Below are 25,924 nucleotides of genomic sequence, written 5' to 3' on the forward strand. Positions count from 1 at the left end.
CATCGAGTAAGCTCTCTGTACTCCATTTAGAGTAATTCTACGCCTGGCTTTGCTGTGCATGGCTCTCTACTGATCCCTTAATGCAGAATAGTTTGGTTTGGATCACTGCATTCAGTGTGGGCTGCTGTTTCTAATTGTTTTCAGCCTGCTTTAGTTGGAAATATCCCTACACTTCAAGGGTGGGTTCAGCTGCCTAAAGACAGACACTTAGGGCCCTGCCTGCTTCTCAGCTGCTGCACCAGAATGCTGCAAGTCTCCTGCAGGTCCTGTGTCATGTCTGTCAGCCCTTGGATACATCCTAGGGCACCTCATTTAGCTCCGTGTGTCCATGAGGTAATCAAACCTGTCCCAAGTACTTCATGTCATTTTACATTCAGTTCAGTGTACATACTTTTTCTTATTCCTTCAAAAGCAATTGCTTAGGGGAAAATCAGGTTTTTGTTCTAATGATTACAGATGACCTTTTCTAAAAAGTATTTGAGTTGGAAAGAAGCTCTACTGCATCCACCATTCCCTTCAAGCATGCTGTATTGCACCCAAGTGACACCTGTACACAAGAATACTGGAGTAGTTTTTATAGCCCTTTATTAGTGTGTAAGCACATCCACAGTGCATATAAAACTGTAACAGTTGACTTAATTTGAACAAATGATATTTTATTTTTCAGTAAGTGATTAAAAAGGCACTTCCACCTTGTGAACGGTGCATCAAGGGTGTAGTAACCAGGAAAAAACCCTATATTAATCGAATACTCAAGACAATGAAAGTTTAAGAAAAGAATAACTGACCAATGCCTTCCCACCCCTCCCTCCCACCCCTCCGCACCCCTCACAACAGTCTCAAATCCTGTGTAAACTATAGTTCACTGGGATTTAAATCATCTGAGCTACTAGAACTCACTTTCTGTAAGATTCTCAAAGTGTCTTTTAACACTCTGAGTGTTAAAAAAACTCCATCTTTTCAAATACACTTCATGGTAAAATAAGTTTTGGAGTACTTTTAACATCAATCTATACGTTGGAGACAAGGCAGTTGTGCTTTTATCATTGTCAGAGGAGTGGGTGTATGTGACCTTGACACTACGAGTAGACTTATACAGTGCTAAATATCGTCCTCCCTCCCCTTGCTGCAGTGCAATTTTTTTAAGCGTGTTTATTCACTGGCTTTTGTTCCATTGAAATCTCCATCTCTTGCATCCATTTCTTCATCACCTCCTTCTGTTGCGTTCTCAATTACTCTTCTGCCTCCAGATCTACGGGGTGGGACAAAAGATGCTGGCTCATTTCCCCTCCTGTAGTAAGAGGAAAAAAATAAAAATCAGATGTTAGGTCATTTGCAGTCCTCACAAACAAGCATAGAGTTTTTTAACAGTACCTGTGGGGCTTATGTATTTGAATGCAGAACAGCCAAGAGCTATGGGCCTCTAATACAACTTTCTGCTCTGTAGCATATAAGAGTAATTTGTGGACAGGTTGAGACTCCCAGTTGCTTGGAACTGTGATAGGATTCCTGTTCTTGTGCTTAAAATTCTCCTCTAAATAGTCTCATCTACCCCACCCCCATCCGCTCTTCCCTTCATTTCACTGTTATTCTCTATGAGGACTGCAACTGGTTGTGCTTGGAAGGAATGGGAAAGGGGGCTGCTTGTACCCACAACAGCAGGGGAGTGTCCTTCCTGTCCCTTTAGAAGAGCAAGGAGAGAGAGCGCGAGCTTGTGCTGAATTTCTGACCTGCAGTCTGGGTAAGCCCACCAGGTACTGAAGGCCCATGAGACCTGGGACTGGAGCAGTGCTGTGGATGTCAGCAGGCATTTTTGAGCCCACAGTCCCCCTCTACAAAGGCTGTGTTGCGGAGTACCACAGCTGCTTTGATGTGTGTGGCATCCTAGGTTGTGAGTAGCTCCAGTCTCTTTCCCAGTGGAGAGAGGAAACCATCACTGCTTTGGAACTGTGTTGCAACTCAGGTGCTGACACTTAACAGTGCAAGTGTCTTGCAGAAGAGCTTACATAAAATGCTTTTTCCCATCTTACCCCCTTTTCCTCTCCCATCTCCCTCCCATCCCCATATGTTTCAGAGCCACAGCCCAAGGCAGGGACACTTTGGTCCTCAAGGTTAATTTTTTGGGGAGGTGTGAACAAGTGAGACAGAAGATGGGTTTGTCTCTTCTTGGCCTCCATTGCTACTGTGCTACAAAACGTTTAAGTTTTGTAACATGGCCTCTCACTTGCCCCTCGTTAAGCAAACCTTTGTAAAGGCTTGAGACCACAGACATAAGCAATAAAATAAATTCATGATCACTGAATGTTGTGCCAAAATGACTAATTTGGTGTTAAATACATCTGACTGCACTTTTGGGTACAGCAATCATGCATAAATATTTAAAGGCTTGTCTTGTCCTTGCAGAAGACTAAGCCGGTGTTGTCCTTCCTGAAGCAGCTATTTAAGCCCGAAGTTCAATCTTCCGTACAAGGGAAGCAGGTGGAACATTGGCTGGACTAACTTATTTCAGAGGCACAAATCTGTGCTTCCAAGGTAGAAATGTGACATGTAGTCTGTTTTCCACAATTCTGCCTTTAAACTTCAGTGTGAGCAAGCAATTAGCTGGATAATAAAGCTTCATTTAAGATCTGCTGTTAATTAACCGTAGTTGTTCTGGTGCCAATGGCATGTATTGAACACAAGGGTATGTCATTTCTACCCTGGCATGTGCTTGACAGAGTCTTAACAGCAGTGTCTACTATTTTAGGATAGCAGATATTTGTTATTACAGTTTAACAAGAAAGTTCTAGTTAGGTCAGTAAATTCATTAATTTTTGTCACTAAAGGAAGAGCTTTCTACCCCTTTGGACTCCTGCTGTCTGGACTCAGTTACGAGTAATTTGTAAGATAAATCTCTTTATGATGCAGTAATTCACTGAAGTGCTATAAGAGAACATGGGAATGGTGGGGAGTAGCAGTGGGAGTCTAACCAAATTGTGCAGTACGGTTTTGGCTACAAAGAAGTGAACTCGCTACCACATATTCACTACTCATTAACATAAGCTGTTGCAGTATGCATAAACTTCATACTTCTTTAAACTGGTATTGGTCCTCTGGATAAACACTTTCTGTTTATATTTGTTCCTCTTAAACAGGTTTATGGGTTTGATAATATTCATGTGGTCATTTGTATTAGTACCTTTAGAATAATGTGTATAGTTGAGAAAAGCCTTAAGCATTAGTGTTTGCTTAGCATCTCTGTATTTTATCTACCTTTGAACAAGTGCTACTGGAGCAGTGCTTGAATAACAGCCTGATGGGAAATATTAGGCTGACTGAAAGGCACATGCAAGGACAAGACATCGTCTTTAAATATTTGTGTATTCCCAGCAAAATCCAGCATATGTAAAAGAGAAGATGTACAAATATTACAAGGCAGTAGCTCTTTAATTTTTGCAACAGCAGGTATTATTCCTATCTCCAGAGACTGTGGTAAGTATAGTATAATGCTGTGCTAAGTTAACAGTGTCAATATTAATTTCTGTGACTGTGCTTTACATTTTAATAACAGTAGACAAGCAACGTAATGTCTGCAAAATGTCTCTAAAAGCCTTAGTAATAGCTATTTGTAAGCAATACAGGCCCAGAGTGCTATGTAATGAAAGGCAAGACTTTCTCTTTTGCCTGTGATTGTGTGGTGTAAGTGTGATAAATCACATGCAAGTAAGATCTTCCCAAATCTCAGGTGAGTTAGATGGGATCTTACCTTAGAGTCAACATTACAATGTGTAACAAATACTGTGAAATTCTAATGACATGCTGTGACGCTTCATATTCATTAGTCCTTTTAATCAATTTTTCTAATCAATGGTGTATTTCATTTGAAAAAGTTTAATCCTTTTGGCTGTGCACAAAGATGAGGTGTAAAAAAGACAATTTTCATGCAGAAAAAGTCAGTACTTTATTAGGTACTCTGTTGGTAGAACTTGTGAGAATGCAACATTGGTAAGTCTACATCAGTACATAACCTACTTGTAAGAAAGATGTATCACTGATGAACAGCTAATGGTAGCTAGATTATTGTAATATTTGTCTCTTTTGATAAAATAGATTAATGTCAAGATATCCAAGCCTTCACAGTTTGCAGAAACCTCACATAATTTTTACTTGGGCTGAAGAAAATGGAAATTTGTGCAACACAAGCTAGCTGCAAAGTTGAAGGCATGGTACCTGCTTAGTCATGCGAAGGTTCCTGTGTCCCTCTGAAACAGAGAGAAAGAGTCCCGGGCAGTTATACTAAGCACATGGTCATGATCAGAGGTAGGTAGATTACTTTTAAGTAATTAAACAAAGTACATTACATCCAATTACATTACAATTAGATAAAACAAAAATGAGTCTTATGCTATTCTATGTAAAAAGGGCTGGACACAGCCACTCCTTTGTAAAGCAGCCAGGAGCATGCCCCAATGAAGATGGTGCTAATGGAAAAGGCTACCGCATCCCTAACTCTTCACTTTGAAGTAAATCCACATCTGAAGGTTCATGCATGTTACTAGTAAACACACTGGCAAACTGCTTCAAGAACACAACTAGGCACATGCTTTGCTTTCATCTGAAATACTGCTGGTTTTAGGTAGAAAGCAAATTTTTGTGGTGTGATGATGTAGATAGAGCAATTTCCTTATAATTCAAGTCAGCCTCTTTACTTCAGCAAGTTGGTGTTTTCAAACCCAGTGAGTGCAGGAGAACTCGGGTATGTAGCTGACTGATCACAGATTTATCTTTTTTCCCAGTCAGTTTTAACAGGAAAATGCAAAGGGACATTTTGATCTTTTCCTTGGTCTGATGACACTGAATCCCTTTGTGCTGAAGTCCAAAGAGACTTTTGGAATAGAGTCATATAATGTGCTTTGCCTTTTGCCACCTGTGATGTTGCTTGAGACTGTTTACGGTCATTGTGTGCGAGTTGTGCATGTGTGAAAGTGTGAAAAGAACAAGCATTTTGTGACTGCTTCTGTACAAAGAGATACAGTCATTATATAAGGGGTGTTTTCAAAAGCAACCAAGCCTAATTCTGTTCCTATTTAAGCCAACAGGAGTTTTGATTAGAAAGTGTAAGGCCTGTGCCATGTTATCACAGTTGTTCATCTCACAGCTGAAATCCTGAGACTGCTGTAGTCTATGAAATGCACTTCACCTTCTGACCTTGGCCTTTTGTTGTACCTGCCAAGCCTCATACAAGGAGTGAGTAACTTTTCAGCATTATCAGTGTCTGTTCTTCACTTGAACAGATTTTTTTTTTTTGCTTCTGTAGTTGAGTTCTAAATTTCAAGGCTGTCAATGAGTGGGAACAAACAAGGGCGTTCTACCTGAGCTTGCTCTTCAGTGCTGCAACCTCACGGCCCAGGGCTTCGTTACTTTCAGTAGCTTCATCCAGCTCTCTCTGCAGCTTCCTGCGGTTTGCATTGATACGCTGAGACTCTTCCTCAGCCTCCTCCAGCTGCCTTTTCAGTTGCTTGAGTCGTGTGTTGCCCTTCTCGGCCTAAAGGGAAATTTTAGAGTAATGCTTTAATTCAAAACAGCTTTACATTCCTCATTTTAATTTCATACTTCTCTTGAGCGTTTTACTGAAACATGGCCTGAATCAAAGTTAGAAGCTTAAAATCTAAAAAAATATAAAAATAACTTTGCTTTGTGGGAGTTCGTTTTTCTGATAGATACTGTATTCCGACACTACCTTGTTGCTTCTTTTGCTGCATGGTCCTACCTCTGCTTTTCTGGCTTGGAGGTTGGTGTGCATTAGGTAAAGCTAAAATTTTAAAACAGAATGTGTTCATCATCTCCATTCATATAGCAATAAGGATGTTGTGCACAGTCCTATGTATCACTGTGCAGTCAGACTGTTGCAGCTGGCTGACTGACAAGGACTAGTGCTTTGGCACTTGACTCAGCATGAAAGAATAATTATATTGTCCTGTCTTTTAGCAAAGGGCTGTATAGCTCTCCCAGCATAGAATCCAAGCAGACAGTCTGTTTTCTGGAGGGATATTTCTTTGAGGCAGAACATGAAATCTTTCTTTCTTAGGGTAAAATCTGAAAATCCCTGTGCCCCAGACTAGGACCCTCATGACAGTCTGATACCTGATCTTTGTACTGCTCTGCTTGCTTTCTCTCATCCTCCACCTGCAGCAATGCATCCTTCAGCTTCTTGTCCTTCTGGCGCAAAGTCTTGGCTGCAGCCTGCTTCTCTCTGCAAGTGACAGTGCAACATTTGGTGATGTGGAAGGTCTGTAGTCTTCACCTGCCTCGGGCATGTTGCTCATGAAACTGACACTAAGGACCCATATGTTAAAGGCCTTACTGAATTTAACAGATGAATTCTAAGCAAAACTTAAAGATCATGTTCTTCTGATCAAAACAAGTATGTGTCTTTGCTGTATGCTAGAGGTGCTCCAGGAGATCTGTTCTAAAACACAAGGTGATTTTCTGAAGAAATAGTCTTACAAATGGCACAATGTGTCATGGTGATTAACCTGATAGGGTCATAGGGCAGTTACTGTAAAATGTAGGGGAGCAGATCCTTGCCTTTGATACCAGTAGAACTTTTCAGCAATAAAATAGTTCTTAATCAGAACCTGTAACAACTCCAGTTACTGGCAATATGTCTAAGAAATGTTAAGTGAGGGAGAGACTTTACCAAGCCTTAATGGCACTGAGAGCCTGATGACACAAATCCTGTATGCCTTTGTTTACTTTCTGTCTCATTAACTGGAACAATAAATGGACAGCTCTGCCCTCTGGGAGACCAGTACCTGGCTTCCTGTTCCAATTGCTCTTCAAGAGAAGCAATTTTGGCCTCCAGAGCAGCAATTGTAGTTTTGAATTTGGACTTCACAGCTCCCTCCATCTCTTGCAGCTTACTCTTCAGCTCTTTGTTCTGCCTCTCCAGTTGCTGCCGAGCATTTTCGTTCTTCTGTGCAGTTGAGCGCTCTGTTGCCAGCTCATTGTTCAGCTGCTCTGCCTGCAAGGGTGAGAATGGATGTTGTCAAAAATGGTGCATGCTTTCAGAGAAATGACAGGTAGCAATTTGGGGTGGTAATTCTCCAAATAATTATTCAGAACCACAAATAGCTTTTGCTGGAATACAAACAGAAGGTGTCGTGCCGAAATGAGCTTTACCTGCTGTACTGCTTTCCTCATGCGATCACCCATTGCCTCTATATTGCTTTGCTCCTCTTCAAGCTCTTCCTCCAGTTGCGCAATTCTTGCCTCCAGGCGCCGTTTCTCATCCTGAAGGCTTGTCCTGTAAGTTTAAATTTAATAAGTGTGTAGTTATGGCTTTGACGAGTTGAATGTGTCTGAAACTATTATGAACTGCCAATAATTCATAAAGAAAAGAGAACTAGGTGTTTCAATGAAACCAGTCGTGTGTGCGTGTTAAGACCAGATGGCTGTTGGGAGAAGAACATAACTTCTCTTGGCAGCCATGCAATGTTCAGCAGCATGTTTACAGCCTTGTGAGTAATCCAGTCTATTCCTACCTTCCAGAAGTAGCGCTTGCAAGTTCTTCTGCCATTTCTTCTTTCTCCAGATCTGCTTGTTTGCGAGCTCTCTCTGCAGCAGCCAGATCCTAGGAGAACAGGAAAAGGCAGCACAGTAAAGAAATGAGGAAGTAAATGTTCAGACAAATAGTTATAGCATGATACACAGGACAGTAAACTTTCTAAAACTGGTGTAAGATGTGTTGTCTTGTTAACAGAATGAATTCTTGTCATATCATAAACTGTATTTCGTTGTACTTCCATAGGATTTATCCAGCCTGTCAGCTGGTTTCTATTTTATTGGTTTTAGTCACAAGATTGCCATTTCATGCATGTAGGAATAAAAGAACTAACAAGACTTCAAGAATTTATAGCTATTGAAAACAACTTATGTTGGATTATACAGTTCATTTCCCTTTAAGACTGGTGAACTGTGCCTTCCTCCAAGGTGATTGTTTTTTCAGCTTAATCTGGCTATGCTCAGATGTAGATCCAACAACTTTAGTGGAGTGCATGGAGCACGTGGAACTTGTTACAACTGCTGCTTATAGCTTTCCATCCCTGATAGCTATTATATTATTTTGTTGCAGTTCTGTTTTGCTACTGAAGGTCATGTGTAGTCTGCTCTAAGTTTCCCACTTTACCTCTTGAAGCTGGATGAGTTCTGCTTCCAGGCCCTTTGCTTTCTTCTCATTTTCTCTGGCTGTAGCAAATATTTCTTCTCTGGCAGCCCGTGCATCATCCAGCTCTCGTTGGTAGTCCTTCATCTGAGCCTTATTGAAAAGAATAACAGATGTATTTTTGTCTGGCTTTATTACAATTTCAGTAGAAAGAAATTTGAACAGAAAAGAACACATACACATTTACATAATCATAATGCCTGCTTAAATTACATTTTCTGGAGAGATCAGCTAGCACATGTTGGAAAGTTCTGAAATGCTATTCTAAGAAGAGTGATGCTTCCACTTGCAAACTGCAGCTTTTGTAATGCCTTTTATCCATATTTCCTCTGAATATTGCAGTCTTAATCTTTCCGATACATCCCTTTTTGTTATTTAGCTGTCAGCATATGGCAGAACAGTTGATATGGAGACTTACAGTATAAACAGGAAAATGCTAATTCAGAGACAAAATTACTTCAGAACAGTCTTTTATGCTTTTGAGGCAAGTGTTCAAATCAGGATTGAAGCCCTGTAATAGATTTTATCCTGTAGCTCTTTATGTGGGAATCTGTGTTTTCCTTCATGTGGGTAAAGCCAATAGCAGATGAGTGTTGGCCAGGGAGTTTTGGAAGCTCTCTATAATGATGAAATTTAAGGTTTTCATAATTTGCCATGTGAAGTTTTCCATTGTCATTCAAACTGAGCATTACAGTACAGATACTTGAATCTGGGAGTCTAGTTAAAACTCCGCCTCTGACCAATCATCTGTAATGGGTATCAAGTTCACAGATGTCGCCTAACTTTCATATGGTGGCTGTAAAAAAGACAGCAGTGGGAAAAATTGTATTTGTGGGATTACACACCTGTAATTTGCGAAGTTGTTTGATGGCTTCTTCCCGAGCTTTATTAGCAGAATCAGCTTGGCTTTCTAGGTCTTTAACATCAATCTCTAGCTTCTTTTTGGCTGCAGCTGCCAGGGCACGTTGCTTCCGCTCATCTTCCAGTTCCGTTTCATATTCATGGAGCTGATCATTAAAGAAAACAACTTAAGTTTAGGAAAGTCCTTGAGCACTCTTAAACACTCTGTGTGTGTCTGAATAAGGTATAGAGCCCCCCATATCTCTATTAATTGTGATTTTCCTGGCAGTTAAAATAGATTTCCATTTTGTCCAAAAATTAAAGATTCTTGAAAGGAGTCAGCAATTTGGGTTCTGTATTGATGGAAAAATGTATATTACAGCAGTTGTCCTTTCTGTCACAACACTTGTGTACAAATAGGCTGTGTCTTGTCTGTTTTCATTTCCAATGCTTTTGTATGCACTTAGTGTACCTTGGGAAGGCAGATACATTAGAAGCTGTCTTTTTTCACTTGTACTGAGAATATAGGGAAGGTTCTTCTGTGTCAGAAATAACAATTAAAATTTTATACTATATTGGTTGTAGTGTTAAATTGCTACGTCTGTTGGCAGTTGTGCACCTGCTACTGAAACAGGAAAAAACCTGTTATGCAGTTTTGTGCCTTTTTCAATACAATTACCTACTACTTTTTTTTTTTAAGTTTGCCAAGCACAAGGCAATATAATATTTTCTTCTCATTATAGTAAGGCGCTTTTAATAGTGTCATGAGGCTGGGGACATTCAGATGGCTTGGTTAGGTATCTACAAAGGCAATAATAGAGAATGGCACCTGTTTAAGGAGTTGTCTTCTCTTCTCTTCATTCTGTTCATCTCTGGCTTGTAAATCTCTTTCAAACTGGCCTTTTAGGGCCTGCATATTAACCTCCAACCTGAGTTTGGCATCTTCAGCAGCCTGTAGCTCATCCTCTAGCTCTTCTAATTGTGTCTTCATCTCTTCTACTTGCTGTTCAAGGGTCCGTTTAGATTTCTCCAATTCGTGGACCTTTCAAGCAATGAGAATTTAATAGTCTTGTTATAAGAAATAAAAATAATTCTAGTTAAACACAGTCTACCTGCAGTATAGGCCACATTTGAAAATACCAGCTGTGGACAATGAATGAACTAATTTGCACTGAAAATGGTAAATTAGCAATTTTCGTACACTTGCAAATCTGTCTTAAAATAACCTGAGATTGTCTTTATCCCAACTTTCATTTTTAATCTAGTCAAGTATCAAAATTGAATTTATTTAGTATTAGAAGTAATATTATCATATCACTGTAATAAAAGAAGTGGTTGGCATCAGTGTAAATTTGCTGCAGCTATACAAGTAAATGTTAGGTTGGTGGCAATGTCAAATGTAACTAATAAAATCAGATTTCCAGAGTTTACAACTTCAAAGCTGCTTAATAAACTAGTAAATTATTTAGAATTTCTTTAATGGTTTTTCAGTCTTAGAAATCAATAAGAATCTCCTTCACGCTTGAAGTTGTTAAAAATAAAGATGGCTTACAGTTACTTTGCCAAGTCTTTGGAAAGTTGGGGCACAAATGGAACAACCTTTGAATTCTGTGTGAAATACCTGATCTTGCTGAATGGATTTGTGTGCTACAGAGAATTTCCCACACTGAAAACAATGATCTGTTTGTTAGCTGCTATCTTAAGTTATTGTTGTGGAAATTGTTCTAAGCCCAAAACTTACATTCTTGCCAACATCGTCTTTGGAGCTAACAAGATCTTCCATTTCAGCTTTCAACATTTTGTTCATTCTCTCCAGTTCTTCTTTGGCTTCCAAAGCCTCTTCAAGGGCTCGGGCCAATGACAAAGCCTTTGTTTCTTTTTCTCTAGCTTCAGCTTCTGCTCTGTCCCTTTCATCTGCATATTTTGAAGAGATGCTTTTCTCTTCAGCTAGCATCTGTAAAAAGGCAGTGTTAATACAGGAAGAATTAGTAATAGGGTTTTTCTATTGCAACTGTCTTGTCAGTTGACAAGAAAAATCTCTGCCTTTTGATAAAGTTATATAAATACAAAATTAACCAGTGCATGTGTAATTAAATTTTAGTTTATTTTTTGTCCCTGCTTTATCTTTCACTAAACCAGTGGAGTCTCTGTGAGTTCCAGAAAAGTTAGGTTATAACATAGCAAGGGAGAATCTTAAATCCATACCTGATCAAATTTCTTCTGTTTCTTCTCCAGGTTGGAGACCAGCTGACGCTGGTTGTCTAAGTCCACCACCAGGTCATCCAGCTCCTGCTGGAGTCTGTTCTTGGTTTTTTCCAGTTTGTCGTAAGAAGCAGCCTTTTCCTCAAACTGTTGTGTGAGACTTTCAATTTCCTTCTGGAGTCTCTTTTTGCCTTCTTCCATGGTTTCTATTGTGCTGGAATATTCCTGTAGCTTCTTCTTAGAGTCAGAGAGCTGAAATTTGAATTCATAGGACAAATCTTTATAGCAGTGACAACAAAGCTTGGCAGAGAAGGTGGCCAGGAGACAATCAAGACCCAGAAATCTTATCTAATTTCACCCATGTGAAGCTAATGACCAGTTACCCATCACCCAGGCCTCATAAAATGAGGCAGACAAGCCTAGTATGCAAGACTATCTTGGGAGCTACCTTGCATTTGTACCTGTCCTAGACATCACACTTTAAAGAAGAGGGAGACTTCTGGCTCCATTGTGGAGCTTCACTGATGCCATCTGGGCTAACAGCACTTGTTCCCTGAAGGTCCATGTGCTGTGCCAGGATAGTTCTACAGATCTGAAACCTCTGGAATTACTGACAAACTCTCAGTGATGGGCTAGTGATTTAGCTATGGCACTGATACCTGTATCGTCAGTGTTGAAATATGTCTCTCCAGATTTTGTTTTGCTTCTAATTCTTCATCCAACTGCTCTTGCAAGCTGTTCTTCTCATCCTCCAACTGACGAAGCTTGGTAGACACATTTAGCTTCTGCCGCGTTTCTTCCTGAAGCAGCTCCTACAGTCACCACATCAATCAGCAATACAGTCATTAGTTTAGGTCTTTTCATAGTGCATTTTATAAATATTGTAGATGAGCTGTTCCTGGATGGAAGTTTACCTGTGTATCTTGTAGCTGAGATCCTAAGGTTGCAACGTCTTTGGTCAATTTGATTGTCTTGCTTTCTGCTTCATTGAGCAAACCAGTAACATTTTCAACCTCAACCTATGAGACACCGCAGCGAATAAACTCAGTTATTTTGCACAACTTCAGAATCTTACTACAAACTTTTGTTTGCTCTAGATTGAAATCTTAAATTTGAACAGGATCTGAATCTGCTCCTATGCTTCTGGGTCACCTCAAGCACCAACAGTGTTTCTATCTTAAATGGAATTCACAATTTTGACATAATTTTGCTGGACAATGTGTGGGATTTAGGTCCTGTGGAACTAAATCCTACACACAAACTCTGCAGTTTCTGCATGTGTCATCTCTGTGACCTGTGTATTAAGACCCCCAAGGTCTAATGCCATTTTTGTCTAGTTTACCTTAGTATTTTATTACTATATATCAAAACCTAGTCATATTCATAAGGCAATACTAGTATGTTCCTTTCAATGAATTGCAAAGGGGAATGGGGATTTTTGTGGATTTTCCTTCCTCTTCCCAAGTTTGACAGAAGTTGATGCATTTTGATTATATTTTCTTATTTATCCACTGTCGTGGTTTAACTTAAAATAATAAAGAAAAGCTTATTGCTGCTTTGAACAAAGTTGTAACAATAAGCTTGATTAGTATCACTGGACACAGAACATCTGCTAAAGCACCATTTAAAATTATCTTTAGTTATTTCTTACTAGACACTAAATCATAGATAAGTGAGCATTCTCCTTTCGTTGCCATTTTTTCTGAGCACAACATATGTGTTTAATAGCTGCCTAATCCATTTCCAGAAGCCACATTCCTATCAATGTTCCCCACCACCCAAAAATGAATGAACAGAAAGAAACTGTAAAATATGCAGCACAGTCACTGAACCAGTGGTGGCATTACAGACTGCAATGTGTACAGAGCAATGGTGAGACTAAAAGCTCTCACTTCCATGAGACAGAGTGATTGTAATTGTTTAAATGTGTGATAATTGGGGTAGGAGTTCAAGGTAGGAACCCTACAGATGATAAAAAAAATGAGCATTTTGGCTGAAGTGGACAGGGCCAGGATTCCTCCAGTTATACCCTCACGGAACAGTATAAACTGGTCTTCTCAAGCTCAAGGTGTCACAGCAAAAGGTCAAACTCCTTCCTACCTGTAACTTATGAACTTTTTCATTGAGTTCTGTCCGAACACGCTCTCCATCAGTGTATTTGGACTGTAACTCTTGCAGCTGTACTTCCAGCTTCTTCTTTTTGTGCTCCACATCTTGCTTGGCCTGATTCAGGCTCCTGACTTCATTAGCCAGATCAGCGTTGTCTTTCTCCAGTGTCTGTTTGGTCTTATCCAAGTTTGCTTTAGCCTACAAGCATGAAGTGAAGAAAGATGATCTATAAAAGGAAGCCATGTTATCTAGTGGATAGTTTTCAGTAAGGTGGATTTTTGTTTACCCGTTTAAATTGTTCCAGCTGCTCTGTTAGCTCTTCCACAGCTTGAGTGTGCTTTTGCCTCATCTCCTGGACCTGGGCTTCGTGAGTTCGAGTCTCCTCCTCCAGAGCTCTCTTCAGCACTGTGACCTCCTGTTCACGCTTTGCTCTGGAAGGTAACACACATAAATGGAGCAGCAGCAGATATAAGTGTTCTGGTCACTGGGAAAATAGCACTACTGCACAGTTAACACACAGTATTGTACTGAGATTGGTGACGTTTATTTTTGGCCCATGTGCTACATCTCCATACCTGAGTTCTTGCTGGGTGGCTGTGGTATCCAAAGTATCCTCAAGCTCTGTCTTAAGAGCCTCCAGCTCTTCACCTAGGTCTCTCTTCTGTTTTTCTGCTTTGTTTCTTGCAGCTCTTTCGGACTCTAAGTCTTCCTGGAGATCAGAGATGTGAGATTCCAATTCACGGATCTTCTTGAGGGCATTGTTCTTCTGACTAGTTTCATCTTCAAGCCTGGAAAGAGAGTATTTCATTTTATGTATTAAAAAAAAAAAATTCACTTTGAGGAAATTGATATACAGAGATTAAAGTTTTATAGGTGCTGTGCAAGAAAGTACCAAAGAAAGAGGGGGGGCTGATGCAAAAAAGATCTGGCAGCTGTAACGTATCAGGACACAATGCCTGGAGGTGCTGATCAACTGATTCAGCAAAAGTTTTGATTGAGTGTTGGCCCTCTTAAATTTATACAGAAAATCCACTGAAACTCTGGAATGGATCAGGGTCAGATTCTTAAGTAATTTCTGCCTTTTGCCTATGAAGTATGTTGTTACATTTTCATTCTTTACTTGACAGCACTGCCAGTGCGATTGGGAAGAGGAATTTTCATTGCTATCTGGAGGTAAGATATGTGTTTGTGGGCAAACAATAGTATAATTATTTTTTGCAAAAGGAAATTTGGAAAATGGGGAAGGCATGCAGGGTGGATATATAACTGACACATGAGATTCATGGCTGCAGCATCTCAATGTCTGGGAAGGGGAGAGACACCTGTTCCAGCCTGGGTTTTCCACCTGTATGCAGGTTCAGGAGTGAATACCTGGCTAGAGCAGCCTGCAGCTCTTCCTCCTTCTTGGCTAGTTGTGCTTTCAGCTCAGCAATTTGTGCCTGGAGCTCTGCAATTTGCTCATGTAGATCACTTGACTCCCCTTCCAACTTCCTCTTAACTTTCTCCAGTTCTTGTCTGCTTTTCTCTTCTTTCTTCAGTCGCACTGAAAAAGTAAGGATTTTGGTTATGGGAGTGCAATAGTGCAAGGAGTCCTTAATCTGATCTTGAACTTCGGCAAAAAAATGTTTTGGCCTCCAGTGAGGCCATACGTTTAACTATGAGTCACTGTGTTTCTGAAGCAACATGCAATACCTTACTGTCATCACTTTTTTCTAGCCACCCCAAAGAATCATTTATCTTTCTCCAGAAGCAGCATTAATTTTTTTCTGTTTTCTCTCCTCTACTCTTTTGCATGTAAAAAAACATAGGTATCTGTGATTTATGCACCCTCGGGTTTTGGTGATTCTCACGCACAAAATGGCTTTAGCATAAGAAATTTGGAAAACATCCCACATATTTTTTAGAAGTTCTCACCAGATTCTGTTTATGGTTTTCTGTTTTGTGCCAAGGCAGAAAAACTGATATAAACCACTTTTGTTGATTTTACCTTCAAGTTCTGAAATCATCGATTCATGTTTGTTTTTCAGCTTTGTAAGATTTTTGGCTTTTTCTTCTTCTTCGGCAAGATTTGTTGTTAGATCGCTTATTCTTTCCTCAAGGAGTTTTCTTTCCTTAAGAAAAAAAAAACAACTTCTGTTAACAAAAGTGTCTGTCATTGGTGATCATGAAGCAACTCTTTGCCAACTAAAAATGTCCAAGGTACTGTCTTTTTATGCTGTATTTCTTGAGATTGTAGTGGTACATTTTGATTTGTCAATTACAGAGGAGCTGAGGAGTGGTGCTGCTATTAAAATCTTGTACTCTAATGGCTGGGAAGTACAGGGCCCATTTCAGAAGAGCATCCCCTTTCAAAAAGTACTGGAATACATGCTTACTTCCAGTTTCCACTGTGAAGTTTGGTTGAAATTAGTTGAAAACCAAAAGAGTTATTTACTCTGCTTGGGGCCAAGAAGACATGTCTTCCACTGATGGTGCTTGATTGCTGTGGGTATTTTGCTTGAAGACATAGTTACCACGAGATCTCAAAAACAATAGTTTTACACAATTTTGAATTGTTTAAATGAGCTTGGAAATATTATCAGAAGCTTGTTCAATAGAGGCTGGACTGATGATCTGGTGAATCTGCACACCCATGAGATTACATAGTCAAGAGTATTCCTGTTGTTCTACTGGAAGAGAAGGTTTTCTCTCCTCTTGCACTGTTTTGACAAAGTAAGAAAATGGACTCACAACCCTTACCTTGGTTAGCTTGTTATTCTGATCTTCCATTATGAGAATATCATCTTCCATTTTCTTTATCTTGCCATCTGCTGTTACTTTTTCAAGTTGCAGTTTCTGCCTTGCAGCTTCTTCTTCTTCCAGCTGTTCCTCAAGGTCCTTTGAGGGGAAAAAGAAACCCACAAAATGTGAATTCTGGAAATAAAATACCACTTAGATTATAGGAAATGCTTAATGTTTGTCACTGTATATGGGGTATGATGTAGACTTTGTTGTTTTTATTAAGAGCTAGACAATCTGTAATGCTTGGTGATTTAGAAGGAAAGATTTGTTAAAATAATTTTTTAGAAAGATTATTTAAAATTGAGATGGGGAAGAAGAGAACACTGGAGGAAAGAGCATCAATTAATTGTTCTTACGTCAGTGGCACAGACATACATTCTACAGAGGGCTGCACAGCAAGCACTTTCATAAGATGTGAGGTTTGCCAGTCTCTTTTTCTCTGTGAGATACAAGTTATTGTCTGTATTTGTCACTTATGCCTCCTTACCAGCATTTGTTGTTGCATCTTTTTCTTTTCTGCTTGCAACTGCTGGCTGCGCTCCTCCTCTTCCTCAATTCTGGCTTCCATCTCATGCAGAATCTCTTCCAGCTCTTGTTTCTTAGCAGCTAAACGGACTCTCATCTCTTCAGCTTCAGCATACAGTTCAGTTTCTGCCTGAAGCTGTTCCTGAAGGAGGTTCTTCTCTTCACAAAGCTACGCAAATAAAATGGGTAGGAAGTTAAGACTTGGATTGCAAATTGCCCTACAGTGTCTTTTTATTAGATAGTCCTAGTGTACAGGCAGGCAGCTCTACCACAGGTTCTTGTGTGGACGGTAGGCCTTTACTGAAGTAACTGGGAGTTTGTCTGCACTGAACTTTTGTTCTGGACCATCGCTGTGAATACAATCGTGAGTACAAAGAAAAAAGACACCTTTATTGTAATAGCTTCTAGAAATGGTGAAAGAACAGCTAGAGTTTTCCAGAGGCTCAGTGCTGTAAGTCACCTGTGTGTGTTTCAGTTCCAGCTCCTTCAATTCACTCTCTGCTTTTTGTTGTCTTTCCTTAGTTTTTTGTAGTTCTTCATCCTTGGCCTGCATTTCTTCCTCTTGGCGGGTGACTTGCAGCAGTGGTTTCACCTGAAAATAAAGGGTTTTTTCTAAGAATGTTTTCTATCAGTATTTATGCTACTAAGCATGGTACTTAAAGGTGCCAGGCTGACTGGCACTAATGGTAGCACTGTCTGTTGTAGCTCAGGTAGTGGACAAATACTGTCCAGCCAAACTTGATGTAACCATCTTTAAACCAGCAAGCCTCAGCAGTGTTGCTCGTTTCCATCTCTGTGCTAATTCTTGGAGCCTTGTGAGCACCTCTGCCTCCAATAGCATCACTTTTTTAATGGCTCCAAGCCTCTTTTTGTCCATTGATAATGTACAAAAGCTACATCTTCTGCATAGAAAGGCAACGTGCACATGCAGGTGTGTGTTACTGCCTATTTCTGTTTGCAGAGGAGGTTGCTATCAGTGCAAGTATGAACAGTTTTCTGAATCCAAACTGAAGGCCATTCTTGAAAAAAAACCCAGGCCTCTTCAATAGGAAAATGGACTTGATTTGCTTGAGTGCCTAGCAGGGTGATGTTTAGTGTCCCAGTTAGGGAACTCCTGAGCTACTGAGTCCCCCCTAGATACATAACTCTGCATGTTCATAAAATTCAGTTTTACTCTGTCTTTTCATTATCGACCCCTGTGAAACGATTTCATTTTTAGTAATTAAAAAAAAACCCATACGTGCAAAATCTCTTACAAATCTCTGCTTAACTAGTTTTTTTTCTTCTCAAGCTAGAACTAACTTTAATGTTAATGGCTTTATACAACTATTCAGAGTGTCTCTAGCCCCAAATTTTGTGAAGCTAATGAGGCTTTTGCCATCAGCTGCAATGGACTTTGGAACAAGGAGTGTGCCTCACATGATATACCTTGGTATCTTGTGCATTTAATTTCATTTGGAAAGCTGAGGAGAGATTCACTGGTAGCAGTCACTCACTTTAGTGAACAGTCTCCACCATTGCCAGTTCCTCAGCTTCAGGTAAGCAGCACAATTTCTTTGGATAACCTTCATTGCAGTCAGCTGTTGCTGTCTCTTGGCAAAGGCTCTGTGATTAAAAACATAAAGCAAATTGGTTCAGTCTGAGCATAAAAGGTGTCTGCAAGATACACGCATTAAAGAAAGAAACTGGCATGAAAGTCTGCTGATTAGCCACATGGTTTGAGAAGTCTGGCACAAATTCTTTTGTCACTTAAACAGTGCCTGTGCTTTCTTGAGGAAAGGTGATAACTCTGTTTAGCTTTCTGGTATTTTTAGTCTTCTGGGTTTTGGCTGTTTGCACTCCATAGGTAGGCATAAAGCACAAAGTGTACATCTGGTTCTGGATGCAAACATCTTTGCAGAGTGCATGGGCACTCAGAACTTGCATTGATCTTAATTCTTGAAATCTATTATCTTTAAATTTCTTTGCTCAGTGATTTGAAAGCCTTGGTAGTGTGCAGAAAACGGGCATTATTGTAAATAGTTTTGTGATGTACATTAACTGAGATCATGCTAGGTGATCAGTGCTTCATGCCCAAGTTGCGTAAGAACTTAATTTATGTTTTACAAATGCCAGTGGTGCTGCTACTTGTAATAGTGTGTAAGACTCCAGTCATAGGCTAGGGTGCTCCTTCTGTCGCTTGTACAAACACATGTTTAAATGGTGGATCACTGCCTCGGAGATCTTACTGTACAGAGGGTGTAAGTAGCCTCACAATGTAATTGCTTCTCTGTATTTATACTAATAAGCCTCTTCTGGGCAGGAAGCGAGTCCTTCACTGGACACAAGTTGAGTTGTAATGCAATACAAATAATAGATAATAATAAAATGTCTTGATATCTTCAGTTTGTTACACAGAGAACTAAAGGCTACTGTAGATACTCTGCTGCAGAAGACATTCTTTTCGTTAGCACATATTCTTACTTTCTTGCTAGGTAGCCTCGGCACTGAGCCTGGAAGGCGATAATGACATCTGTGATCTTCAGGTCTCTCTCTTCTTCCAGGTGGGCCAGAACGCCAGTTCTGAAGAAAATTTTACTCTGTCCAATTCTGTACAAGTTGGGGTCAAGTTCTAATGCTTTGATCTGGAGGAAAACAGGGATATTTGTTAACTCCAGTGCTGAGGTTTAGGGTATTAAAAAATACCTTTCATTTCTGTTCACTCTCAAGAGCTTTTATATAAGAAGTATAGACCTGATTATCAATAGGATCAAAAGTGCTTTCCTCACCATCAGTATGCAAGCCTGCTTCCCATCCATAAATCCTTTAGGAATAGCATTTGCAGCAAGAATTTCATATCTGCCAAAAGATGTTGATGTTAGGGAGGTTGAAACACATCAGATGATTTTGTCCAGACAAACTTTTCTTACACCACTATTAAACCCAGAGTTAAGACCGAGTGAGGGATTCCTACCGCTGACGGAACTCCTGGAAGACAATCCTGTTGGGGAATCCCTGCCGGCAGATACGAATACCTTCCAAGACACCATTGCAGCGCAACTGCTCCAGCACTAAATGGGCATCAAGTTTGCCAGCCTGAAAAGGGAAGAGAAAGTATTTTTAGCACAGTAGAAATTTACAAAAATGTTAAGAGCTCCATATCTATGTTTGAAGACATCATTCAGCTCTCTGATGTGCTAGTACAGTGAGCAGCTCAACATGAATAATGTGCCAGGAGTCTGAAAATCGAGTGTTTGAAATTTACCCTTTTTTCGTGATTTGGAATGATACAGCGGACAAAGTTGGGATTAGTATTCCTTAAGGTGGTCATCAGTTTGGTCAGCTGCTCCTTATAGAGTTGGCCAACGGTACGGAACATGCCTTTCTTGGTTTTTGAAGCACTAGGGAGTGAGCTTTCAGTCATCTTGGCCATCTGGTCCAGCCCAACTATACGGTCCACTGAAATATAAAAGAAAGCATGAATGGAACTGCTTATATAAACTGTCCTCAACTCGCATTACACCTGTCACTGGCATTGTTAAACTGCAGCTTCCCACAGAGGACCAATACATTTTTGATGCAGTAGTAGCGTACTAACAGAAGTACTAGAAGACTCAATAGTCTACTTCTGTCAAACATGAAAATGAGGCTCTTTGTTAACTAGTGACAGAATGGAGCAACTGAATACACAGAATATATTTTATTTTTTGTTTGCTCTAAAAAGGACAGTCCTTCTGCAAAATATCCAGTTGGGTAGGTTGGTGTCAGAACCAGGAACAGCAACATCTCTTGAGTCCCATCTGTTACCCAGTGGTTCTCAAAGTCTAGCTAATCATCTCCCTCCGTTATTTGATAATTGTGAGCCACCTTGCTTGTGTTTGCATGCACATTTAAGTCTAGGTAATAAATATTTATACTGTAGTATACGTGTTACAGATCCATATAAACTTTTTGAAAACAAAGCGTTTTATATGCATACAGACATTCTTCTGATGGAGTTTAGTTGAGATTATACGTCACTGGAGAGAACTGTGCCGGACTTCTGGGAGAGGAGTGTGTAAGCTAAGTCATTTATAAAACCCAACAATAACCTGTATTAAATGAGGACTACAATATCGCATATTCAGCAACGTTATAACCGTGTAATGAATAATTCTTACTGTTGCTGAATAATATTAAATAAGGAAACTTTTTGATAGTGTTTGAAAGTATCTAATGATGCTTTCCATAAATATGTCTTTAGAACACATTATTCTTGTTTCTTAGTTCAGTTTGTTCTATGCTTATTATTTTCATACTTGTGTCCTGCTAGCAAGGGATGGCTGTCAAAAACTTCTAGTAGAAGTTTCTCCCTTTAAACCACATTACTGATTTAGAGTTGCAATTCATACCATCTTTCCAAAGGTCTGCTACAAATTTGTCTGAAGACTGGTTCAGGAGAGAAGTCACATTGTCATTTAGCGGATCCATGTTCTTTGTTAGCCAGGCAGTTGCATTGTAGGTAACCTGCAGGAAACAGTGCTATGTCAAAAATCTGTGTTTGATAAAGAAATCTGGAGTGTCTTAAGAACACAGGGCGCTGTCTTAACACAAAATCACACAAATAATAATAATGTGAAAAAATTTCTATGGTTGAGAACTGAGTTGAGTATTTATTCTTACGTGTACTAGCATCTGAGAAGCTTTTTGCAGACATATCCATGGCAGGGCATCTGCCCTGCCTTTAAAAAAATCTGCTTGCTAGAAAGGAATCTGAATCACTTGGATTTTCAATAACCCAGTGCTGGTTATTTTTGTTCTCATGTGAGCTTAGTGCAGCGATGAATGTTTTGCAAATCTTATTTCATATGTTATGTAATTAAAGCACTATATCCCTTATATAATTAAAGGCATCCCTTATCAATGCAGGTACCAGACTGTTTCTTTTTTACCATTTGGGCATCAAAGAATCAAAATTCCCTAAGTGAAAATAGCTCAATCTGTCCAGTACCTTGCCTGCATAGTGCATTATACAGAACTCGGTTTTATCCTTGAGTTGCTTGGGCTTCTGGAATTTGGGATGGTTGCCTTGTTCTTGACATAGTTTCTCCACAAAGGATGTGTCAGTAGCTTTGGGGAACCAGCACTCTTCATCCAGCAGAGCCAGGACACCTGGAGGGTTGGTCTACAATGTAAGCAATAGCAGATCAGTATTGTCACAGACAGAGACAGAGCACCACTTTCTTTATTCCTTATGTTACAAATCCTCCCAGGCAACAAAGCATCTGAAATACCTTAAATGGTTCTCTTATTGTACTGATACATAGCTGACCCCAATGCAACCTATGTAGTATCCACCTATAGAGATAAAAACTTACTGGTCTTTCAATCAGCTCAATGCAAGGTTGCAGGTCAAGGCCAAAGTCAATGAAATTCCATTCAATGCCCTCTCGCTGGTATTCCTCTTGCTCCAGTATAAACATTGTGTGGTTGAAAAGCTGCTGAAGTTTCTCATTAGTGTAATTGATGCACAGCTGCTCAAAGGAATTGATCTATGAAGAGGGAAAAAGTGAATTCATAATGTTAGAAAGAGACCTTCAAGAGGGAACTTAAATGACAACATGAAAGTTGTTATCTTCTATTTCTTTTTACATATTACAGTAATTCAAATGTAAGGATCCATATTTTTCTAATACAAGGTCTTGGAAATTTACAGTAAGTTCTCAAGTGGTAAATCTTTGAACTGGGACCTGTTCAAGAAACCATAAAAAGCAGACCCTTGCTCTAAACACTGAGCCCAGCAGGAGCATGCTGCCAGCCCCCAGCCCTTCCTGCCCAAGGGAAAGGCGAGCAGCCAGGTATAGTAGGCCTGTGGGTTGTGATGGCCATGGGCTGTGTCGTGGTTTAACCCCAGCCAGCAACTAAGCACCACTCACTCCCCCCCCCACCCAGTGGGATGGGGGAGAAAATCGGGAAAAGAAGTAAAACTTGTGGGTTGAGATAAGAACGGTTTAATAGAACAGAAAAGAAGAAACTAATAATGATAATGATAACACTAATAAAATGACAACAGTAGTAATAAAAGGATTGGAATGTACAAATGATGCGCAGGGCAATTGCTCACCACCTGCCGACTGACACCCAGCCAGTCCCCGAGCGGCGAATCCCTGCCCCCCCCTTCCCAGTTCCTAAACTGGATGGGACGTCCCATGGTATGGAATACACTGTTGGCCAGTTTGGGTCAGGTGCCCTGGCTGTGTCCTGTGCCAACTTCTTGTGCCCCTCCAGCTTTCTCGCTGGCTGGGCATGAGAAGCTGAAAAATCCTTGACTTGAGACTAAACACTACTGAGCAACAACTGAAAACATCAGTGTTATCAACATTCTTCACATACTGAACTCAAAACATAGCACTGTACCAGCTACTAGGAAGACAACTCTATCCCAGCTGAAACCAGGACGGGCTGCTAGCCAGCTTGAAAGAACCAAATTGTTTTTGTGGCTCTGAACTTAGATAATTGTCATCTTGTATCCAAACCACTGCATGATAATAAGGAGTTTAGCCAGCTGTGTCCCACAGTACATACCTCAAAAATCTCAAATCCAGCAATATCAAGGATCCCCAAGAAGGAAGCACCTTGTCTTTTTGTTTTATCAAGAGCTTTGTTTACACGAGCTAGAATCCAACGGAAAAGACGTTCAAATTGTGCCTTGGCCAAAGCCTCTATGGCAAAGTCTGCCTGAAAAAAAGAAGAGAAAACTGTAAGTGAAAGAAGAAACCCAATTAGCTGCTAATTTCTGTAGAGATAATGAGACAGAAACCTGACATTTCCCTTTAGAGAAGATGGAAGGAAAAAAAGAAGAAAGGAGAACAGTTTCAGGAGAGCTGAGGAGACTGCAAGTAGATACCTGCTCTTTGGTCTGAGCTTTCTGAACAACATCTCGTCCTACTTTGATCCTTGGGGTTAGAATAGATCTTGTGAAATCTGTCACATTAATCCCCATCAGGTGACACACTTTTTGTGCAGCTAGAATAAGAGAGTGAGATTTTTTTCAGATTGAATTTTCTCTTAGCAGGTCAGTAAGTGTGAACATGAGCAGCTAAGCAAGTACGTGAAGTTATTTATCTTCCTTAAAAGCTCTTCAGTTGTAGGTACAAGAGATGCCACTTGCTATAAAAGTATTATTCATTATCCAAGCAGCAAATTCACTGTTCATCAATTTATGGATTCAAGATTACTAGAAAAGGTAATGATAATTGAGCTGATTTTAAGTATGGTATATCTTTTAAAGCCTGTGAAGTATGTATGTAATAACAATTAAATAAAAAATACCGATAAAGATTTAGTCAGCTGCTATTTTATTAATTTCTTAATGTTAACTAAGTTTTTCAAGTGGCAAATCATACCAGTATTGTCTGGCATAGAAGCTTGATCAGTGTTTCTCTCCTTCTTGAAGACAATATTACCCAGCTGTAGGACAGATGAAACAACCCTCAGTATAGCTGTAAGAGAAACGGATAATATAAATGAGGAACAGAATGGACACATTTTCAGAGCTCTATTCTCTGCAATAACAAAGATTCATTCTATTGCCTATAGTAGTCTGTACCTCTATGGAAAGAGCTAGGTTTGTTTTAAAAGGCTGTGCCATAAACCGCAGGAGTTTGAGAGCTGATTGAGCAGCATCTCAACAATCTGTGCAGTGGAGTAAACAGGCCGGTCTGGGAACACCAGCACCTCCGAACTAAGTTGTGCTGGCTCCCCAGGCAGACCCCCAAGTCTCAGGAATTCATCTCCCACTCTCAGTGGCCTGTAGCATCTTCCCTGCTCAGTCACTTGATCATCTGTATCTCTGTTTTTAAAACAAACAAACAAAAATTCTATGAATTACTAGCAGCTGCAAAAATGTGTGGCACTTCAAAAGCTCCAGTTGTGAAGGACATGTGGATATTTAGTTGTGCAACTAAAATCAAATGTATACAAATCTTTGAAGGATTAGTGTCAAAAGTACAGAAAAGTAATTGATTAATGTTTGATTACTAAAATATATATAAATGTGATGTCACCTAACTTCAGGTAGTAAAACCTACTGATGTTACAGATGAGACTGTATGAATCCAGGGAGTTCCATTTGTTTATTTGGTAAACTTACACAGGAGAATAATACTGTGCTAAATGGGCTTCTATTTTAGAGCATGAAATCAAAGGGGTTCAGACAGTAATATGACTCCTATTGTTGTAATGGAGGATGCTGCTGGCAACACCAATACACATGCCCTGGCAGGAGAACGAACCAGTCTTCATCAGTAACGTCATCTGAATCTACCAAGTCTGGGATTTGCACTGCTGTCCTGCAAGGCAAGACGTTTTTTCTCAGCATCCCTCAGTCACTGATGCAGGGGTGGGATGTGATTGAGCTCTGCTCCCGGCTGCCACGGCTGGTCCGAGGCTCAAGTGATGGGGTGACACTGTTTCTGCCACCAGGTGTCACTTGGGGCATGGCAATGTGCATCCACGGGCAGCGCACGCTGGCATGCACCAGCTGAAGCCCTGCACTCTCCCAGGAACAGCGAGAGGTGAAAGCTACACTGATAGATGTCTCTGGCAGGCCCACATTTTCAAGATAGTTTAGTTGTCGGTTCATGCTCTTTGTTTTTATTTCTCTTTTCTCTGAATCAGTGAATACAAATATGAGCTATTTAAGCCTGTTCCATTTCTTTAAAAATTAATTCAGAATATTTTGCAGCTTTTTTATGGTAGTTGTTGGTAAGTTCTGGGAAAATGGCTTTAAATAGTCATTACTGTTGTTAGACCAGGCTTGAATTCAGTAGTCTGTTTTGGGTATGTATGGAGTTCTAGTGAGAAATCTTCCCTTTCATAAACACAAACTACCTTTCAAAACACCATGCGTTACAGTACTTTTGCATGCTGACAACTGCACTGATGCTGTGGAATTCAAGTGGGTCAGGAGTGCATGTCAAATTCCTCTTACAAGCAGGTCTGTGGAATTTCTAAGACTTATAAGAAAAAGCCTTGCAATTCTTCATTCAGATGGACAGCAAAATATTGTGACAACTGTTTTATTTGATCCATGCTTAAATTACTGTATGGAGCTGCCCTGTGCATCACCAATTGTTCTGTTCATCACAGAGATAATTTCTCTTTGATGATATAGACTCTATTTTCCAACATAGGTGGTTATTCTTCAGTATTTCTTTCACTGTGTTTCCAGCAAGTGCTGCCAGTTTAAACCTTTGAAGGAGGTGGTTTGTAAGAGTTTTCACTATTGCCTTCAGCTGCTTCCAC

At 40.0% G+C, this 25,924-nt stretch overlaps 1 protein-coding gene across 3 annotated transcripts in view; it reads right to left on the minus strand.

Moving 5' to 3' along the window:
* Positions 1-568: 568 nt before the first annotated feature.
* The window catches only part of MYH11 (myosin heavy chain 11), a 63,579-nt gene continuing 38,223 nt past the window's right edge, over positions 569-25,924 (minus strand). For 2 of the 3 annotated variants that reach the window (XM_069809999.1, XM_069809998.1), the window contains 32 exons: positions 24,025-24,120; positions 23,526-23,644; positions 23,204-23,356; positions 21,997-22,170; positions 21,630-21,803; positions 21,031-21,145; positions 19,905-20,098; positions 19,614-19,735; positions 19,429-19,498; positions 19,124-19,284; positions 18,157-18,265; positions 17,121-17,252; positions 16,623-16,829; positions 16,094-16,231; positions 15,342-15,465; positions 14,726-14,897; positions 13,930-14,142; positions 13,641-13,785; positions 13,346-13,552; positions 12,160-12,264; positions 11,905-12,057; positions 11,249-11,497; positions 10,785-10,997; positions 9,873-10,085; positions 9,049-9,210; positions 8,168-8,296; positions 7,524-7,612; positions 7,162-7,285; positions 6,795-7,003; positions 6,124-6,232; positions 5,352-5,524; positions 569-1,291 (listed from right to left, as the gene is read on the minus strand). In XM_069809999.1, the coding sequence (XP_069666100.1) occupies positions 1,153-1,291; positions 5,352-5,524; positions 6,124-6,232; positions 6,795-7,003; positions 7,162-7,285; positions 7,524-7,612; positions 8,168-8,296; positions 9,049-9,210; positions 9,873-10,085; positions 10,785-10,997; positions 11,249-11,497; positions 11,905-12,057; positions 12,160-12,264; positions 13,346-13,552; positions 13,641-13,785; positions 13,930-14,142; positions 14,726-14,897; positions 15,342-15,465; positions 16,094-16,231; positions 16,623-16,829; positions 17,121-17,252; positions 18,157-18,265; positions 19,124-19,284; positions 19,429-19,498; positions 19,614-19,735; positions 19,905-20,098; positions 21,031-21,145; positions 21,630-21,803; positions 21,997-22,170; positions 23,204-23,356; positions 23,526-23,644; positions 24,025-24,120 (4,892 nt within the window). In that variant the 3' untranslated portion in view covers positions 569-1,152. Of the gene's footprint in view, positions 1,292-4,209; positions 4,242-5,351; positions 5,525-6,123; positions 6,233-6,794; positions 7,004-7,161; positions 7,286-7,523; positions 7,613-8,167; positions 8,297-9,048; positions 9,211-9,872; positions 10,086-10,784; positions 10,998-11,248; positions 11,498-11,904; positions 12,058-12,159; positions 12,265-13,345; positions 13,553-13,640; positions 13,786-13,929; positions 14,143-14,725; positions 14,898-15,341; positions 15,466-16,093; positions 16,232-16,622; positions 16,830-17,120; positions 17,253-18,156; positions 18,266-19,123; positions 19,285-19,428; positions 19,499-19,613; positions 19,736-19,904; positions 20,099-21,030; positions 21,146-21,629; positions 21,804-21,996; positions 22,171-23,203; positions 23,357-23,525; positions 23,645-24,024; positions 24,121-25,924 lie in introns of all 3 variants that reach the window. The other variant, XM_069810000.1, reaches the window with a different exon arrangement.

This window comes from Haliaeetus albicilla, chromosome 22 (assembly GCF_947461875.1).
Source record: "Haliaeetus albicilla chromosome 22, bHalAlb1.1, whole genome shotgun sequence".
NCBI classification, from domain to species: Eukaryota; Metazoa; Chordata; class Aves; order Accipitriformes; family Accipitridae; genus Haliaeetus; species Haliaeetus albicilla.